Source organism: Odocoileus virginianus, chromosome 32 (genome assembly GCF_023699985.2).
Source record: "Odocoileus virginianus isolate 20LAN1187 ecotype Illinois chromosome 32, Ovbor_1.2, whole genome shotgun sequence".
Classification (NCBI taxonomy): Eukaryota; Metazoa; Chordata; class Mammalia; order Artiodactyla; family Cervidae; genus Odocoileus; species Odocoileus virginianus.
In genome coordinates this window covers 17407138-17428298 of record NC_069705.1, presented here as the reverse complement: position 1 = coordinate 17428298, position 21161 = coordinate 17407138, and the positions used below count along the sequence as shown (strand labels likewise).

Genomic DNA, 21161 nt, shown 5'->3' with positions numbered 1-21161 from the left:
GAAGTATTTAGTGTTATAAATTTGACAGCTATGATTTTGTTCCCCTCAAATTTTGATAAATTACATGTCCTTTTTTATTCAATCCAATGTATTTTTGTAATCTCATGAATATTTAGAAATGTGTTGTTTACTTTCCATGTGTTCAAAGACTTATCTAATGCTTTCTATCATTAATTTCTAGATTATTTGACTTCAGTTCTTTTAAATATGTTGAAATGTGTTTCAAGGCCCAACACATTGGCTATCTTGATGAGCATCAAATTAATTCTTGAAAAGAATGTCTGTTTTACTGTTGTTGTGTAGAGTATAATGTCATAATAATCTGCAAATGTCAATCAGATCTTGTTAGTTGACAAAGTTAAGTTCTTCTGTATCTTCATTGATTTTTTTGTCTCAGTAGTTCAACTGGTTGTTGAGAGAGGTATACTGAAATCACCAACTGCCATTCCAGATTTACCCATTTTTCCTTTCCGTTCTATTAGCGCTGCTTCATGGATTCTGAAGCTTTGTTGTTTAGGGATACATATTTAGGACTGCTGTGTCTTACTAGTGGATTTATGCAATATCCCCTTCTGTTACAGAATTTTCATTCCTCTGAAGTCTACTGATATAAATAGCCACTCTGCTTTATTGTGATTGTTTACATGGCTTACCTTTCTCTCTACACTTACTTTAAACCAACTTATAGCCCTATATTTAAAGTGTATTTGTCAACAGTATATAGTTGGGTCATGGTTTTAATCAATCCATTGTGTAAACATCTTAACTGGTATGAGATAAATTATATTTAATATAACTGATACAATAGGGCTTAAGCCTGCCATTTTACTGTTTACTTTTCCCTCAGTTGTTCAATTCTCTACTTCACTTTTTCTGCCATCCTGTGGGTTACTTGAACATTTTTAAAATTCCATTTTGATTTATCCATAGTGTCTTTATAAACAACTTTTAATTCTGAGATAACTGTGTGTACGTGTGCTCATGTCCGACTCTTTGTGACCCCATGAACTGCGACTGCCAGGCTCCTCTGTCCTTGCTCCAACTGTCAAACAAAATTAGAAAACTCAAGAGGAGGACTGTCGATTATATTTCCCTGTATTTCTACTCTCTGTTCCTCCTTCATTCCTAATGTTTCCAGCTTCTTTCATCATTTTCTGTTTGGAAACTTTGTTTAGCCATTCTACACTAAGATTTACTAGTGAAAAATTTTTAGTTTTACTTTATGTGAAAATTTCTATTTCAGTTTTATTCCTGAGGATATTTTTCTGGGTACAGTTCTTTTCTTTCTGCACTTAAAAAATGTTGTGCCACTTCCTCTGGGCTCCATGGTTTCTAATGAGAGATCTGCCATTCAATTTTTCCCCAATAAAATCATTTAGTTGCTGTCAAGCTTTTCTCCCCTCTTAATTTTCAGAAGTTTGATTATGATGTGCCTTGTCATGGACTTCTCTGGCTTTATCCTGTTTAGGGTTCATTCAACCTTTTGATTGTATGTTGTTTAGATACTAAGACACGTCCGACTTTTTGCGACCCTATGGACTATAACCTCCCAGGTTCCTCTGTCCATGGGATTTTCCAGGCAAGGATACTGGGGTGGGTTGCCATTTCCTTATCCAGGGGATCGTCCCAATCCAGGCATCAAACCCGCGTTTCTTGCATCTCCTCCATTGACAGACAAATTCTTTACCACTGCACCATCTGGGATTATATAGGTTTATGCCTTTTGCCAAGTTTGGGGAAATTTCAGACAGTATTTATTCAGATACTCTTTCAGCTCTATGCTCTCTTCTACTTCTGGAGCTCTGAGAACAAAGATATTAGGTTTTTTATTATTGTTTCACAGGTTCCTGAGGCTCTGTTATTTGATGTCTTCTCTGTTGTTTAGGCTGGGTAATTTGTTACTGTATCGCCAAATTCACTACTTCTTTCCAAAATCTTCTCAACTCTTCTCTGGAACCCATCCAATTAGTTTTTATTTCAATTATTGCATTTTTCAGTTCCAAAACTTCTTAATTCTTTATCACATTTTCCATTTCTTTCTTGCAATTTTCCATTTGTTTCAAAAGTGTTTGTAATTGGTTGCTGAAATGTCAATAGAATGACTTAATTTTTTAATTGGTGGAAATGATGACTGGTTTAAAAGCCTTGTCAGATAATTTCAACATCTGTTTTATCGTGTTGTTGGCATTTGTTGATTCTTCTTTTCTCACTCAAGTTGGGATTTTCCTGATGGGTGGTAAGATGATTTTTTAAATACTTTGGTCATTTGGGATACTGTTAAGAGACTCTAGATCATATTCAATCCTGTGTGGTAACAGCCTCTACTAAGTCACAGGGTTAACTGTGCCTGTAGGAGAAAGCACGAGACTAACTCTGTACCACCAGGAAGTACTGGCTCTCCACGGGGTCTCCGCTGACACCCTGGTGGTGATGGGGGTGGAGGCGGGGTGCACTGGGGTGGGGTGGGCGGCTGTCTTGTTACCAGGAGAAAGAGGTAGGAGCCGATGCTCCTGACTCAGCCTCCACTGAGCCTGTGGCAGGGGGACAGACACCCTGTTGCTGATGTGTGTGACAGAAATACAGGCTCCCCTCTTGGTCTTCACTGACTCTGCTCCCACCGAGTGTCTCATCCCCACGGCAACTCCTCACCACAGGGCAGAAGCAGAAATCCAGACACTGCAGGGGCAGGGACAGCAGAGGGGGGACCGTATGAAGCTCCACGAAGGGAAAGGCACCGGCGTGGGTGGAGGCGGAGGAGGAAGTCTAGGCTGAGAAAAGAAACAGATGCTGGGCTGTTTCTTCCTCCAGGCGTTTTGCTGGAATAGAGTGTTCACTGTCAGATAGGTTTCTGACATTCTAAGTTACCCTACTCCCAGTCCTTGGCAAAACAGAACAGAATTTTCTTAGGGCTTTTGTGTCTGTAAAAGTCGGCATTTCTCAGTTGTGGTCATCCAGTTTGAGACATGAAGGAAACAAAAAGAAAATGTGAAGAACTTAATGCTATGTCAATCCTCAACTCCCAGGGTCCCACACAGGCTCATCTCTCCACCCTTCAAAGTCTTGTTTGTTTTAAGTGTGATGTCCAGTGTTTTTAACTGTGTACTTAGTGGGAGTGATAGGAGATACGTGTCTATCTTACTTTGTGTAAGAAAAAAAGTATGTGTGTTTAAGGAATTAAAGGCCTAACTTAAGCTAATTTTATATGCAGAGTCAAAATAGAAGATGAGCATAAACTAAGATCAGAGAAATGCAGTAATAGTTATGAAATAATCCCATCTTCCATAGAATTATTACCTTTCCCAGATGTCCTCCTGATCTTGGGAATGGTGAATTTTTTCAAAGGATTGCCATTTACGCCAGTAACAAATAAAGGTTCACTGGTTGAGTTCATTTTCCATAGAGTCTTGTATTTAGCAACCTCTTTCATTTCCATTTTGTTGGTGGCCTAAAATCAACCCAAAGTTATTAAACAAAAGGTCAATAAATAATAAAAGGCAATGGCAGTAAAATAAAACTGTTTAAAAGTTCTTATATGGAATTGAATAGATATATTTTTAGTCACACAACAGATTTCAATCTCATTTTGCAGGTTACTCAAAATAGAAAATGAATTAACTTTTGATTTTATATACTATTTAAAATATTTTGTAGTTTTTGGTTTTTTTACTCATTTTTTTATTTATTTTAATTTGGCTGCATTGGGTCTTAGTTGTGGCATGTAGGATCTAGCTCCCTGTCCAGGGATTGAACCCAGGCCCCCTGCACTGGAAGAGCAGTCTTAGCCTTTGGACCATCAGGGAAATCTCTATTTTGTAGTTTCTAACAGACATTTTCCTTGCAGTTTAAACCTTCTGTGTTTCCAAAAAGCTTAATAACTTCTAAACAACAAATTTCAAGTACCTATTTTTTTTTTCTTTGTGGGAATTCTTTTTTTTTTTTCCATTTATTTTTATTAGTTGGAGGCTAATTACTTTACATCATTGCAGTAGTTTTTGTCATACATTGAAATGAATTAGCCATGGATTTACATGTATTCCCCATCCCGGTCCCCCCTCCCACCTCCCTCTCCACCTGATCCCTCTGGGTCTTCCCAGTGCACCAGGCCCGAGCACTTGTCTCATGCACCCAACCTGGGCTGGTGATCTGTTTCACCCTAGATAATATACATGTTTCAATGCTGTTCTCTTGAAACATCCCACCCTCGCCTTAATGATAACCCTATATGCAAAACAGAAAAAGAGACTCAGATGTATAGAACAGACTTGTGGACTCTGGGAGAAGGCGACGGTGGGATGTTTCAAGTACCTATTTTTTAAAACATTTTTCCTATGGGCTTCTGAGAATTTAATATATTCTCTAAATTAGAATCTTTGGTTTTTGGAAAAACCTTTATGAAAGTTGTAAACCAACTACTGCATTGGTATCCCTACAACTGATGGCCTAAAACAGTCAACCACTATTGTTTCACAGTATCACTACCAATGGATTAAGACATTATGCATCATACCACTATTCCTTTTCCTCCCTTCAACCTCTTCCCCAAACATACACACATATATTAATTAACCTTCCAAGGAGCACTCAAACAGGATATCAAAGGAAATCTATGGTGCCCACACACAGAGAAGTATATGCGAAGATATATTTTTCATGCCAGTTCATAATATGGCGCTGGGCCTTCTGAAACCATCAACTGCTTTGTTCACAAACATGACATCACATTCCAAATTAAGAGCTGCCAAAATTCTACAGAAGGGTCACAAAGGAAAAGATTCTACAGAAGGTTCAAAAGCAGTTACTCTCCCAATCCCCACTCCTTCATTCTTTGTGAAAGGTGATCTCTCAACCTCACAAACATGGTTCAAAACAGGGAATGGACCGAGACCTCTAGAAAGAGAAGAAAACCAGCCTTTCTCTCATCCAGTCACATGGAGAGACACCAGCAGTGGTGCCTACTAACAAGAATCCCCTAAGATATACCAGCTCCAGAAATATTTGTCAAGACTGCCATGTTCACATGGAAGTTTCATGAGGCAAAAAATAATTTATTCATAGAATAACTTACATTACAAAAAACTCTTCATTGTGATCTATACCTACTCCACACAAAGGTATACAACCATCAGCTGAATATACTTTACTTGAACTTCATGCTGTGACAATATTTAACTACAGTTAAACTGTTTTTTCAGTTAAGATGGGTAATATTTCAGCTGTATGGTTCCTTATAAAATGTTTTCCTAGTAGAATTTACTAATATAGTAAAGACTTCTGAGATTTACTCATTTTGTTCCTCAGTGCTTATGCTAATACTTAGCCACAAAGTGGCTAAAAAATGTATATTAAGAACTGTCTGATGAAAGATGAATATTCAGGGAACAACAGTATTCAACTTTCTTCATTAAGTTGTATCCAGCAAGTTTTCAAGAGTAACCTTTCAAGTAAGAATAATACACCTTTAAATTCAACCCAAACAAATCAGTCACATTAAAGGGATAAATCTTCATGCTCATATATTACAGTCCTATATCCATTTATATTATTTATCTTTACATACAGATGCAAAGATACATCACACTATACTGTGAAATATACACAACAGTCCTATAATCATTATCTATGTATTTACATATGTTGTTTATTTTTCTATATGTAAAAATAAAATCAGGAAGTATGAACCCAGCAGGTTCATATTATGGCTGTCCTATAAGGTCCTGGATTATCTGGGTGAGAGTAAAGGAAAAAAATCAACACTAAAAACTTTAAGAATAGTTAACACACAGGACGTAGAATTTTGTAAATCCTTAACAAATACTAAAATGAATGAATGAACTGAAGATCAAACAAAGAAACCAAAACCAAAAAGCTTCCCCAACAACTAAATTGTCTATTCATACAGATCCTAAGAGTGTGTATATTATGAACAACTTTAAGCCAAAACACTTAAAAGATTACACAAAACAATAAATTCTAGGAAAAAATTAATTTACTAAAGTTGCAAGAAGAAATTAACATAATGCATCATCCTATCACATTAACATGAAGTTGAATCAGTAGTTACAAATTGATTCTAAAGATAAAAATAATGATATTAATATATCATAAGTGAGCTAAGTATATCCAAGGATGCAAGAGAGATTTAATATGTATATTTTATTTACTATATAAACCTATTAAAGGAGGAAAAAGTCAAGTAATTATCTCAATAAATGAAAAGAATCATAATCAAATTCTTTTTTTTTTCCGTTTATTTTTATTAGTTGGAGGCTAATTACTTTACATCATTGCAGTGGTTCTTGTCTTACATTGAAATGAATTAGCCATGGATTTACATGTATTCCCCATCCCGGTCCCCCCTCCCACCTCCCTCTCCACCCGATCCCTCTGGGTCTTCCCAGTGCACCAGGCCTGAGCACTTGTCTCATGCACCCAACCTGGGCTGGTGATCTGTTTCACCCTAGATAATATACATGTTTCGATGCTGTTCTCTTGAAACATCCCACCCTCGCCTTCTCCCACAGAGTCCACAAGTCTGTTCTATACATCTGAGTCTCTTTTTCTGTTTTGCATATAGGGTTATCGTTACCATCTTTCTAAATTCCATATATGTGTGTTAGTATACTGTAATGGTCTTTATCTTTCTGGCTTACTTCGCTCTGTATAATGGGCTCCAGTTTCATCCATCTCATTAGAACTGATTCAAATGAATTCTTTTTAATGGCTGAGTAATATTCCATGGTGTATATGTACCACAGCTTCCTCATCCATTCGTCTGCTGATGGGCATCTAGGTTGCTTCCATGTCCTGGCTATTATAAACAGTGCTGTGATGAACATTGGGGTGCACGTGTCTCTTTCAGATCTGGTTTCCTCGGTGTGTATGCCCAGAAGTGGGATTGCTGGGTCATAATGGCAGTTCTATTTCCAGCTTTTTAAGAAATCTCCACACTGTTTTCCATAGTGGCTGTACTAATTTGCATTCCCACCAACAGTGTAAGAGGGTTCCCTTTTCTCCACACCCTCTCCAGCATTTATTGCTTGTAGACTTTTGGATAGCAGCCATCCTGACTGGCGTGTAATGGTACCTCATTGTGGTTTTGACATAATCAAATTCAAAATTCACTTATGACTTAAAAAAAAGTCTTAGGAAAGCATTCATTAACTTGATAAGTTATTTGCCGAAAATTTACAGAAAATTGGTAAATATCCAATGCACTTCTTTTAAATTTAGAATAGAACAAGGATACCACTCCATAAACAGTATAAAGGAACTAAAAAGCTGAAGGGAAAAGGAAAGGGTCTTGAGAATTTCCAGGAGTGAAAGAGAATGATTTTCAGCTTGTAAGAGAAAGATTAGACTCAAATAACACAGATTAAGAATGAATTTTACTTAAAACAGGTAAAAAATCACTATGGTTCAATTTTTGGTTCTACCAGTAATTGGATATGCTGTGTGAGGCAAAGGGTCTAACTTCTCTGAGTCTAATAGTATCCATATCTCACATGGTTGCAAAAGCTGGTATAAAACAACTGCATACTATGAACTGTTAAGTGATAGCCCAAAGCCTGTAATATGGACCAACTTAGAGTTCATCAAGAAGCAGTATTGCAAAGAAAGCTCAAAGTCAAGTGATAATGGTTCTAATTCTCAATCAGTGATTAACCAACTTCATTTTCTCTAACAATTTTCTAGAAAACTTACTTTACTGAATACTTTGTAGTGCATGACTCTGCTGAGATTATGAATCCTAACACACTTTTCAGAGGCAATTTAGTGGCAAAGGACTAAATCCCTTCTACATCAAATAGCCAGTCTAAAGAAGTCCTTGTAAAGTTTTCTTAAAAGAACATTTGTGCTGAGTTTCCTAAGACTATCATTAAAAATTAAGGACTTGAGACCACTGGTTATGAATTATAGATTACTATACAAACCTCCAAAATCTTCTACCTGATTACTATCCAAAAATCCTTAATAACATAATTTGGTATTTCAACTGAATGACCTAGAGAGCCCTAGAGTTATTCATTTACTTGGCAGTGCTGGGTCCTAGTTGCAGCATGTGGGATCTAGTGCCCTGACCAGGGATCAAACCCAGGCCCATTGCACTGGGAGCTCAGTCTTAGCCACAGGACCACCAGGGAAGTCCCTAGAGTTTCTTAATAAGACTCAAGTGCTATCAGATATGAAAAGGTTTCCTAGTATAAAGCAATTAAAGGTAACTGTAGCTACATGAAGCATCCAGTTAGAAAGTTTTTTCCATTCTCTTTCAAACTTTCACATTAGCTTGTTAACTTACTTTTAACATCTCTAAAAGTTTGCTAATCTCTTTTTAACAAAAAGAAACAATGTCTCAGTTTCAGGATTTTCTGGCAAATGACACTGTTCCATCTAATTTTTACAATTATCTTTTTTATTTTTACAAGTAATACTGATTTTTTATTTACTTTCCATCCCCAAGTATACTTAAGTAAAAAATAGGTCTATTATAAAACATTAAAGACATTATCGCAATGGAGAGATGCAGATATAGCAAAGATCATCCCTTTCCCAGTAATCTCAGTAAAGAGTACCTGATGAGTAAATAAATGATGAATAAATGTTCTTGGAACTTGAGTCACAAACATAAATTCTAAATTCTTCAGCAGAGTTCTAAATAGTTGAAATTAAGAATTCTGATAAAAGGTTCAATCAGATCTATACAGGATAAGCTACATACACATTTAATGAGATTAAGTCAAGAATCCCCCAGCTAGGACAATATGATGTCAAGATGAAATATGTTTTAGTCCAGCTTTTCATTTTATTGATCAGGGGTTGGCAAACTATAGCCTATGCATTCAATCCAGCCCTCTACTAGTTTTTGTAGAGCTCACAGCTAAACAGTTTAAAAAAAAAAATCAAGGATAGTATTTCATGTCACTTGAAAAATTCTATGAAATTCAAATTTCAGGATCTGTAGGAAGTTTTACTGGAATACAGCCGCACTTATTGTCTATGGCTGCTTTCCTACTAGAACAGCTGCTGCTGCCAAGTCTCTTCAGTTGTCCGACTCTGTGCAACCCCAGAGATGGCAGCCCACCAGGCTCCCCCGTCCCTGGGATTCTCCAGGCAAGAACACTGGAGTGGGTTGCCATTTCCTCCTCCACTGCATGAAAGTGAAAAGTGAAAGTGAAGATGCTCAGTTGTTTCCAACTCTTCGTGACCCCATGGACTGCAGCCTCCCAGGCTCCTCTGTCCATGGGATTGTCCAGGCAAGGGAACTGGAGTGGGGTGCCATTGCCTTCTTCGACTAGAATAGCAGGGTTGAGTGAATATGAGACCCTTGGCACACAAAGACTAAAATACTTACCATCTAGCCCTTTACAGAAAAAGTTTTCCAACCCCTGTTGTAAATGAAACTAAGCATCAAAGAATCAGGATGATAAAAACTAGACTGTATAACTTCCATTTTAGGGTTTTTTTCTCTTACACTCCCATTGTTTCAATTCTCTTTCCACTGTATCCTGAATTTCATTCCCACACACTTGGCTTCTCTGTATCTACCCCCATATTTAACCAGGTTCACACCTGATCAAGTAAAAAGCAAAACAGACAAAACCTGCCAGGGTCAGATTTGCCCCTCTCTAGATCACCATGGGGTCTCAAAGTCAGACACGACTGAGTGACTGAACTGAACTGAGATCACGTCCTACTTCCTCTGCAATTTACTTCTATTTCTGCCTCCATTACTCTACCTAAACAGCAGTCTTCAGTCACCAGTGGTTTCCACGTCGGTCTCTCATTCACATCGTACGTTTCTGATTCACAGCTTACTTGGCCCCTCTATCTTTGAAACTGGTGACCAGGCTCTTACTAAAAGCCTGACTTGAAATAATGCCCTGACTTCTGTGACTTCACAATCCTAATTTTACTGCTACTGCTCAGGGACGGTTTCTTAGTCTCTTAGTAGCTTACCTGTCTTTACTTGGCCTTTATTTTAAGTTTTACTTGTATAAGATACATTTTAACCTATTCTCTTAGATTTTCTTTTAGTATTTTGCCAAACTAATCTTCATAAATAATAAAAATAATACTTGGTGGTTTTAATTTGCATTTCTTTCATTATTAGCAAGATCGAGTCATCCTGTTTATTCTCTGAATCACTTGTTCCAACCTTTTTCTCTTGTTTTTCAGCTAAAATGGTCAGTTAATGATTTGTAAGTACTCTATATAGACAGAAATTAACTTCTGCCTGTCATCAGTGTTGCAACATTTTTGTCTGTTAGTTTTGTTGACAGCATTTTCCTCCCATAGAAAAACTTTTTGTGTAGTCTAGGGATGAGATGGTTGCATGGTATCACTGACTCAATGGACATAAGTTTGAGCAAGCTCTGGGAGTTGGTGATAGACAGGGAAGCCCGGCGTGCTGCAGCCCATGGGGTCTCAAAGGGTTGGACACAACTGAGCGACTGAACTGAACTGAACTTCTCAGTCTGTTAGTATACTGGATTTTTATATTGTCACCAGAAGTATATGAGTTCCAGGTGCTCAATATCCTCACTGACACTTCACATTGGCAAACTTTAATTCTTGTCAGTATGATGCACATTCTCATTGTGGTTAGTTTGCACTATTCTGGTTTTTGATGAGATTAGTCATCTCCTGGGTATATTTATTGGTCATTTGGTGAAAACCTTTGTGAAATGCCTTTTTAAGTTTTTTTCTCACTTATCTGTAAAGCTCTTTATTCTATTCAATGTATTTGTAAGAAAAGAAAGACTAACTCTTGACCAAGTATACTTGTTGCAAATAATTTCTCCCATGTTTTTAAAACTTGTCATTACACTTCTTTAAACAAAAAGATCTAATTTTAATGCAGTCAAAATTATAAATTTTCCTTTATATTGGTGCTTTTTCACTTTTGATCAACTTTAAGAAAGAAGTGCTGAAGATGGTGGAGTAAAAAGACCCTGGGCTCACCTCCTCTCACAAGCACACCAAAATAACAACTATCAGCAGAATAACCACTAATAAAAAAAGACTGGGACCTACCAGAAAAGATCTTCTAGACTAAAGACTTAAAACATGGAACCACACCAAGACCACTAACTTCATACTCCACAGTGAAAAGCTGAATGCACTCCCTCTAAGATCAGGAACAAGACAAGAATGCCCACTCTTGCCATTTTTATTCAACACAGTTTTGGAAGTCCTAGCCATAGCAATCATGTTTTAAAGAATTTATTCCAAGGTACTTTATGATTTTTAAATCACTACATGATATACTATGGATTTTTCAAATTTACATTTTATTCACTGCAAATGTGTTAAATGGTGTTGACGATAATAACATAAGCACTTATTAGTGCTTTAGATACAGATTGATCCATTTAATCCTCATTATATCCCTATGACATATCCTTTTTTTTTTTTAATCAGAAAAAGGAAGTCCAGTGAAGTTAAATTATGTTCCCCAGGACACAAAGCTAGAAAGTGTTGAATCTGAAATTTAAAGTCAGGCAGTCTGGCATCAGACTGAATGCACTCAACAACTAGGCAAATTGACATTCAGTGAAACTGATGCCTGCATATTAACTATCCAGAAGCCTTGTTAGGCACCTGTTAGTTTTAATATTTTTACATATTCTTGCATTTTTCCATAATAAAAACAGAACTATAAGAGTCCTTGTTAAATGTGTGTAAGTTATTCAAGAGAAACAGCTGGCTGTGGAGAATGGAACACAAAAGATTTAGGAATGGGGAGGAGGGAGATTTATCAGTTTCTACCTTTATTATCTTTTAAATATTATCTTTGTAAATGTATATCCTCTAAAAACTTGGAAGACTTCCTTTATTCTTAGTGAAGACCCCCTTCATTCCCTCCCTATAGATACAAAAAAAATATATCTAAGAATAAATTTTAAAATGGCCTGGGCTGATATAAAGACTTGTAAAAAAAAAAAAAAGACTGAGGGTTATAAAATTTTTGCTTAAAAGGAGAATATCCTCACACTTTATTTTTGAGGAGGAGTACTCAAAAATCTTCTCATATTAAGCCTTTAAAGTTGATTCAGTCTTTAAGTGGATTCAATCTTGAAGGTGACAAAAATAATACTAAAGGCTAGAAGAAAAAACAGAATGATCAAGGAAATTCTGAGAAATGACTGGAGTAAGAAAAATGACACTACTGAATATTAAAATTTAGTTAATAGTTACAGCAATTATAATTAGCATGGTACACAACTACTCAATTAAATCAGGTTCTATTAATAAGAAAGGGGATAATGAGTAATAGGCAACTTGAAACTGTGCCACTGACTCAAAAATAAACAAAAGACACTGTGGTGGGAAAAAGTCCAAAAAATCCTATGAATTTGAAGATGCTGATATTTCAAATCAGTAGGGAATCTATGGTATTAATTATGTTAGCAGCTTCTAACCAAACTCTCTGAGAAGCACTGCCCTAGAGAAGCTCTTGCATACGTCTACCTGCAGGCAAGCAGAGGAATCAAAGCAGCCCTGTCACTGAACAACTAAAACGTCTTCTCACCACCCAGCAGGTAAGTATGCTGCAGTGTATACACCAGGAAATAACAACACATGAGTGAAAAGGAATGAACCCAGCCACATGAAACAACATGTCAAATCAAGTTACATAGATTAAAGCATGATTCCAATTATCAATGAATAATTTCCATAGTTGATTAAGTCAAGAGATACTACTAAACCCATGTTATCTCTAAGTGTGGAGAACAGCCAGGAGAGTAACTGAGCATTGAAACTGGCTGCCCCGAGGAAGGAAAACTAGCGACAGAAGAGACTGGGACAGGGACGACTGCCTTTCAGCGTCCACCTTCAGCCCTGGGACTCTGTACATAATTGCATGCATTAATCTGATTACAAGCAAAAGTTAAGAAGTGTTTGTGGCTTATATTGGACAAAAATACAGATGAATGTATATGCAAAACAGAAACAAGGCTCACAGATATAGAAAACCAACTTGTGGTTACCAAAGGGGAGAGGAAAGGAGAAGGGAAAAGTTAGGCATATGGGATTAACAAACTTCTACATACAAAAGGGAATGGCAAACTACTTCAGGATTCTTGCCTTGACACCCCATGAACAGGACGAAAACACAAATAGAAAGGACACTGAAAAATGAACTCCCCGGGTTGGTAGGTGCCCAATATGCTACCGGAGTTCAGTGGAGAAATAACTCCAGAAAGAATAAAGAGACGGAGCCAAAGCAAAAACAACACCCAGTTGTGGATGTGACTGGTGATACAATTAAGTTCAATGTTGTAAAGAGCAATATTGCATAGGAACCTGAAATTTTAGGTCCAGGAATTAAGGCAAATTGGAAGTGGTCAAACAGGAGATGGCAAGAGTGAACAATGGCATTTTAGGAATCAGCGAACTAAAACGGACTGGAATGAGTGAATTTAACTCAGATGACCATCGTATCTACTACTGTGGGCAAGAATCCTTTAGAAGAAATGGAGTAGCCATCATAGACAACAAACGAGTGCGAAATGCAACAAAAGAGTCTGAAATGCAGTACTTGGATGCAATCTCAAAAACGACAGAATGATCTCTTCATTTCCAAGTCAAACCATTCGATATCACAGTAATCGAAGTCTATGCCCCTACCAGTAATGCTGAAAAAGCTGAAGTTGAATGATTCTATGAAGACCTACAAGACCTTCTAGAACTAACACACAAAAAAGATGTCCATTTCACCATAGGGGACTGGAATGCAAAAATAGGGAGTCAAGAAATACCCGGAGTAACAGGCAAATTTGGCCTTGGAGTACTAGAATGAAGAAGGGAAAAGGCTGACAGAGCTTTGCCAAGAGAATGCCCTGGTCATAGCAAACACCCTCCTCCAACAACACAAGAGAAGACTCTACACATGGACATCACCAGATGGTCAACACTGAAATCAGATTGATTATACTCTTTACAGCCAAAGATGGAGAACCTCTATACAGGCAGCAAAAACAAGACTGGGAGGTGACTGGCTCAGACTAGGAACTTCTTATGGCCAAATTCAGACTTAAATTGAAGAAAGTAGGGAAAACCACTAGACCATTCAGATAGGACCTAAATCAAATCCCTTACCATTATACAGTGGAAGTGACAAATAGATTAAAGGGATTAGATCTGATCGACAGAGTGCCTGAAGAACTATGGACGGAGGTTCGTGATACTGTATAGGAGGAAGGGATCAATATCATCCCCAAGAAAAAGAAATGCAAAAGGGCAAAATGGTTGTCTGAGGAGGCCTTACAAATAGCTGAGGAAAGAAGAGAAGCAAAAGGCAAAGGAGAAAAGGAAAGATATACCCATTTGAATGCAGAGTTCCAAAGAATAGCAAGGAGAGATAAGAAAGCCTTCCTCAGTGATCAATGCAAAGAAACAGAGGAAAACAATAGAATGGGAAAGATCAGAGATCTCTTCAAGAAAATCAGAGATACCAAGGGAATTTTTCATGCAAAGATGGGCACAATAAAGGACAGAAACGATATGGACCTAACAGAAGCAGAAGATATTAAGAAGAGGTGCCAAGAATACACAGAAGAACTATATGAAAAAGATGTTCACGACCCAGATAATCACAATGGTGTGATCACCAACCTAGAGCCAGACATCCTGGAGTGCGAAGTCAAGTGGGCCTTACGAAGAAGCATCACTACAAACAAAGCTAGTGGAGGTGATGGAATTCCAATTAAGCTATTTCAAATCCTAAAAGATGATGCTGTGAAAGCACTGTACTCAATATGCCAGCAAATTTGGAAAACTCAGCAGTGGCCACAGGACTGGAAAAGGTCAGTTTTCGTTCCAATCCCAAATAAAGGCAATGCCAAAGAATGCTCAAACTACTGCACAATTGCTCTCATCTCACATGCTAGTAATGTAATGCTCAAAATTATCCAAGTCAGGCTTCAATAGTACATGATCCATGAACTTCCAGATGTTCAAGCTGGATTTAGAAAAGGCAGAGGAACCAGAGATCAAATTGCCAACATCCATTGGATCATCAAAAAAGCAAGAGAGTTCCAGAAAAAAATATCTACTTCTGCTTTACTGACTATGCCAAAGCCTTTGATTGTGTGGACCACAACAAACTGTGGGAAATTCTGAAAGAGATGGGAATACCAGACCACCTGACCTGCCTCTTGAGAAACCTGTATGCAGGTCAGGAAGCAACAGTTGCAACTGGACACGGAAGAACAGACTGGTTCTAAATAGGGAAAGGAGTACATCAAGGCTGTATATTGTCACCCTGCTTATTTAACTTATATGCAGAGTACATCATGAGAAATGCTGGGCTGGATGAAGCCCAAGCTGGAATCAAGATTGCTGGGAGAAATATCAATAACCTCAGATGTGCAGATGACACCACTGTTATGGCAGAAAGTGAAGAAGAACTAAAGAGCCTCTTGATGAAAGTGAAAGAGAAGAGTGAAAAAGTTGGCTTAAAACTCAATATTCAGAAAACTAAGATCATGGCATCCAGTCCCATCACTTCACAGAAAACAGATGGGGAAACAGTGGAAACAGTGACAGACTATTTTCTTCAGCTCCAAAATCACTGCAGATGGTGATGGCAGCCTTGAAAATTAAAGACATTTGCTCCCTGGAAGAAAAGCTATGACCAACCTAGACAGCATATTAAAAAGCAGAGACACTACTTAGATGACAAAGGTCCATCTAGTCAAAGCTATGTTTTTTCCAGTAGTCATATATGGATGAGAGAGTTGGACCATAAAGAAAGTTGAGTGTCGAAAAATTGATGCTTTTGAACTGTGGTGTTGGAGAAGACTCTTGAGAGTCCCTTGGACTGCAAGGAGATCCAACCAGTCCATCCTAAAGGAGATCAGTCCTGAATATTCATTGGAAGGACTGATGCTGAAGCTGAGACTCCAATACTTTGGCCACCTGATGTGAAGAACTGACCCATTTGAAAAGACCCTGATGCTGGGAAAGATTGAAGTTGGGAGGAGAAGGGGACGACAGAGGATGAGATGGTTGGATGGCATCACCGACTCAATGCACATGAGTTTGTGTAAACTCTGGGAGTTGGCAATGGACAGGGAGGCCTGGTATGCTGCAGTCCATGTGGTCGCAAAGAGTTGGACACAACTGAGCAACAGAACTGAACTGACATATAAAAATAGATAAGCAACAAGGATATAATGTATAGCACAGGAAATTATACCCATAACTTGTAATAACATACTATGGAATATAAGCTGAAAAAATACTCAATCACTATGCTATTAGACCTATGTCCTATTGCTGTACACAATACTATAAATCAATTATACTTCAATTAAACAATAAGATATAAGGTTATGCCATTAAATATGGTGACAACTTTGGTAAGAAACAGACTATCTAGGAAGAACCGTATAACATTTTTCAGAAAGAGGGAGAGTATTCACTTTCATGGAAAAACATGAATTTTGGTATCATATGTCAAGGAGTTCTCCCAGATCCAGGTAACATCCTGAGATTATGGGGGAAAGTTTGTTTTTGCTGTGGTGGTGACTGTTATTGTTATATAAATGTTCCAGGTCCTTTTGCTATTTGGCTATATGTATCATTTAGTTTTTGTAATACACTTGACATTTTTTATAAGCAATGTTTGTCTTTGGGAATTGTCTAGTTCACTTAATGCTAAATAGAAAGTAGTACTATTTTGTATATGATGGAAAATTAAGGCTAAAAGAATAGCAACTATAAGCTAGGATGTAAAAGAAAAGTGCTCACCAGTAAGTGCATTTATTTAAGTAAGAAAATCTTGAAGAAACAGGGATTAGACGAAGAAGCATGAACAGAGTTTTAAAAAATCTTTTCTTGCTACAATTTACCTGGAAAGGAACTCTTCTTGCCATGTTCCTACCTGCCCACTATAAGAACTACACAGTAATAGCTTGTCAATGTAAATGTGTGACTTTAAACTCAGGTCTGGGTTGTCACACAATTGTTCTCTAAAAAGAATGCATGAGGAGACAGTCTGGGACACTTTAAGCAGGACTTGCTTGTTTCTATTAGATGGAAATACCACGGGTCACAATGTAAAATTAGCAAGGGAAAAAAAAAAACTGGCAGATAATGTAACAAAAGTTAAACACTAATTATACCTTGAGTTACTGGAAATTTCCTTTTCACGTTCTATTTTTATACTGTATATTCTAACATATTAAGTTCAAAGGGATAGAGTTAAGAGTGTTCTATAGTCCTACATCACATAGCAGGATAAACACACTGACTAACTTCAGACTTAAGTTACACATGCTATCAGGACAGAGGAATAACTGGTGTGGTGAGAAGCCTCCCTCACTGGTCTGTGAGCAGGGTGACATTACCTCTTCACAGCCCGCCGCCACTGGGCTGTTAGCCCCCCACCAGGCTCCTGAGCAGTGTGCTCTCCCACAGAGCTCCTAACTTTAACTCGTTCTCCATTAAGGCTCATTCAGAATAAGAGGAAGCAAACAAACATACAACAGAGAAAAGAAAGAAAAGACAAAAACTGTTTCTTTGTAAAAGCCAAAAAAAAAATCTTAAAAATACTTCTACTAAGACGGAAGACACAAATTTACTACAATTCTTTTATGAATCCCTGTAAAAAATTTTTTCCACTTAGAAAAAAGTGATTGGAAAACTCATGTAGAAGAATAAGTACCTGAGAATATCCAATATCCTTAACTGTTATTAAAACTTATTATGTGTGTGTGTGTTAGTCGCTCAGTCGTGCCCGACTCTTTGCGACCCCATGGGCTGTAGCCCACCAGGCTCCTTTGTCCATGAGATTTTCCAAGCAAGGATACTGGAGTGGGTTGCCATTTCCTTCTCCAGGGGATCTTCCCAACCCAGGGATCGAACCCGGGTCTCATGCACTGCAGGCAGATTCTTTACCGACTGAGCTTCAAGGGAAGCCCAATAAAACTTATTATAATGTTACTATAAGCAAAAAATAAAGTATTGGCTCAGGATATACAAAAATAGCAGAATCAGAAGACAATCCAGAAATAAATCTAAGTATCTATGAAAATTTAGGACTTCTCAGGTGGTGCTAGTGGTAAAGAACCCGCCTGCCAATACAAGGAGACAGAAGAGACATTGGTTCAATCCCTGGATTGGGAAGATTCGCTGGAGGAGGAAATGGCAACCCACTCCAGTATTCTTGCCATGGACAAAGAGCCTGGCGGGCAACAGTCCATAGGGTCGCAAAGAGTCAGACACGACTGAAGTGACTTAGCACACGTGAAAATTTAACACATAAAGGTATCTGGTCAAATTGTTAAGAAAGAGATGGTTTATTTATTAAATAGAGTCAACACAAATGGTTATTAAAAAAAAACACTAGATTCCTGAGAACATAATATAAAAAATTCAAGTTGATATAGTAGAATTAATTATGACACTCTAGCACTACCAGGCATTTCAGGGGAAAGGAAATCTACAATGTTAGAAAAATTATTAATGAAATGAGTAATTGTGGACAAATCCAGCTTCAATAATGATAAAAAGTATGCCAAAAGATTAAAAATACAATGGTGAAAGGGACAGAGATGATGGTGAAGCTAAGAGGACTAGGGCACAGATGAAATGGGAGGTATGGAAAAAAACTGTGGTTAAAAAGGTTAAGAGAGTGTGTGCAATTCCAGAACAGTGTCAGCTTCTGGTAATGCGTTCCCAAGTGGGAATGAAGCATTACACCAAGGAGGCCAAGAGCAAAAAGATCCAGGCCCATGGAAAGGAAGAGGATGATGACAGAATACCAGAAGGATACATTCCTTCTGACGTCACAATGAAAAAATAGAACACTAAGAGGGAAAATACGAATACTGGCGGATTTTTACAAGATTTCCAATATATAAGGTTGCACTGATTGTTAGAGAGCAAAGGATTATGGTCTATATGATGGGAAGGAAAAATCTCAGATGAAAGAAATATATAATGTTAACATACAAATGTTAAATATAGAATATACAAGGTTAACACCTAATTTTATACAAACAGATTTTCAATAAATGTCTCTTGAATTGGGGAGAGGGGATTGGAGAGAAAGTCAAACAATACATTGGTCTCATGGGCTGGTAAGCCTGAAACTAAATTTTGTTGAAGGGCAGAGAATGCCTCTAAGTTGCTATTATTAAAAACCACCTGTTAAATAATTATCTTCTTTAACCTAAAGAAGGTTATGGACGCTTATTTGTCCATTAATATGAGCAGGAGTGCACATGCTAAGGCGCTTCAGTCATGCCCAACTCTGCAACGCTATGGACTGGAGCCCCCCAGGCTCCCCTGTCTACAGGTTTCTCCAGGAAAGAAGACTAGAGTGGATTGCCATGCCCTCTTCCAGGGGATCTTCCCAACCCAGGGATAGAACCCGCATCTCTTGAGTCTCCCGCATTTGCAGGCAGGTTCTTTACCGCTAGTGCCACCTGGGCACGAGCATCTGGCTGAAAATCAGATCATTTCTTAATTAATTCAAAATTCAACATCCATGAAACCATAATTACATGTCACATGTTTCAGCAGATATTTCTAGAGGTTGTTCAGGTTTAATGTCCTTGGCCAGAGAAGCCCACCAATGAGAAGAATGTTGCAGTAATCGGGGACAAGCCTAGGAGGAAAGAAGGGGTGTGAAGGCCGGGAGTGCACCTGAAAGCAGGGCGCACCTTGTCGGAGTCCAGCCCCAGGGCCTCCTGGCAACAGAAGCAGCAGTGAAAAGACTTGGGTTCCTGGTCTAGGGTCTGCTTGTCACGAAGGTCTCAAGGTGGCGAGGCAGAAACTTGCTCTAAAAACCACTGACTGGGTAGTTTTGGGGGAGATCATATCCTGAAAGCAGAAGGCCACGAAGAACTCCCTGGAGTCCTGGGGTGGGACTCTCACCTCCAGGGAGACCTGAGAAGCCATCTGCCACTGACTAGGCTTACCACAAGGCCAACGTGGCCAAGGCTGGCTTGGTAGACGACCTTGAGAAGCTTAAAGCCCTTAAGGTTCTGAACCAGAAAGGAAATATACTGCCCAGGTGGGCACTCAAGAAAAAGATGATGTGAAAATCTGTGCAGAGTTTTTGTCTCTCTCAAAGACCAGGATCAAAGAACATGAGAAAGAGCTGGAGAAGATGAGGAACATTAATTCCATTTGATGAGATAACCACTGAGGATTTGAATGAAGTCTTCCCAGAAACCAAATTAGACAAGTATCTCTACTGGCATCTAAAGCCTACTGCAAATTTATAAGCTTGAGTTTACGAGAAAGTTCTGGCCCCTGGCCCTTGAATTATAAAATCTGGGCATTAAAAATAACTATATACTGGCCCAAAAAAATGGTTTCATGTCAACACCTGGTGAACACAGGTGGTATTTAAAGATACAGGTGATATTCAAACAAAGCTTAATTTAGAAAGTTCTACTCTTAATTCTCTCTTGAGTTCTTCTTCAACCTGAGGTTTAGCAATGGGTGACTTAGAGCTTGGGAGGAGAGCAGGACATCTGAAATGCCTAAATGCAGAATGGTCATCATAAAGTTGTTGTGTTTTGTTAGCCTGCCCCTCAGTCTTATACACAGAAGCGGTGCTAAGTCGCTCAATCGTATCCAACTCTTTGTGACCCATTGACTGTAGCCCACCAGGCTCCTCTGTCCATGGGATTCCCCAGGCAAGAATACTGGAGTGGGTTGCCATTCCCTGCTCCAGGGGATCTTCCTAACCCAGGGATCAAACCCAGGTCTCCCACACTGCAGGCAGATTCTTACCATTTCAGCTATCCGGGAAGCCCCTGAGTAGTCATGAAGTATCAAGGCAACAAGGATGAGAGTCTGGGGCATAAAATGAAATGCTAAATAATCTAGGTAATAGAAATTCTGAGAAATTTGATAGTGATGGTTCATGCTATAGTGTGATCTGGCAGCCACATAAGAATATAAAAAATGTTACGAAATATTTAGTAATACATATATGGATATATACTTTTGGAAGTTAATGATTAGTAGCATGTTTACCTACTATAATACAGTAAGTTAAAGTATAATTGTTAAGTCAGTACAATAGTAAGAAGCTGAAGCAAACTTGTAAATTAATATGACTGGCATGTCTAAAAAGTACATATGTATGAGGAAGTAAACATTTCCAATTTTCTTTTAATTTGATCATGAAAGTTGTT

At 38.2% G+C, this 21161-nt stretch overlaps 1 protein-coding gene and 1 pseudogene across 9 annotated transcripts in view; one reads left to right on the top strand and one right to left on the bottom strand.

Annotated features, from left to right (window-relative positions):
• TEX15 (testis expressed 15, meiosis and synapsis associated) overlaps positions 1–21161 on the bottom strand; it is a 71619-nt gene that overhangs the window by 39012 nt on the left and 11446 nt on the right. For 3 of the 9 annotated variants that reach the window (XM_020879082.2, XM_020879078.2, XM_020879079.2), the window contains one exon: positions 3295–3445. In XM_020879082.2, the coding sequence (XP_020734741.2) occupies positions 3295–3433 (139 nt within the window). In that variant the 5' untranslated portion in view covers positions 3434–3445. Of the gene's footprint in view, positions 1–3294; positions 3446–4567; positions 4934–9734; positions 9870–21161 lie in introns of those variants that run through there. The other 6 variants (XM_020879077.2, XM_020879084.2, XR_002311126.2 and 3 more) reach the window with 5 other exon arrangements.
• Positions 16350–20240, top strand: LOC110128330 (ATP synthase subunit d, mitochondrial pseudogene; annotated as a pseudogene).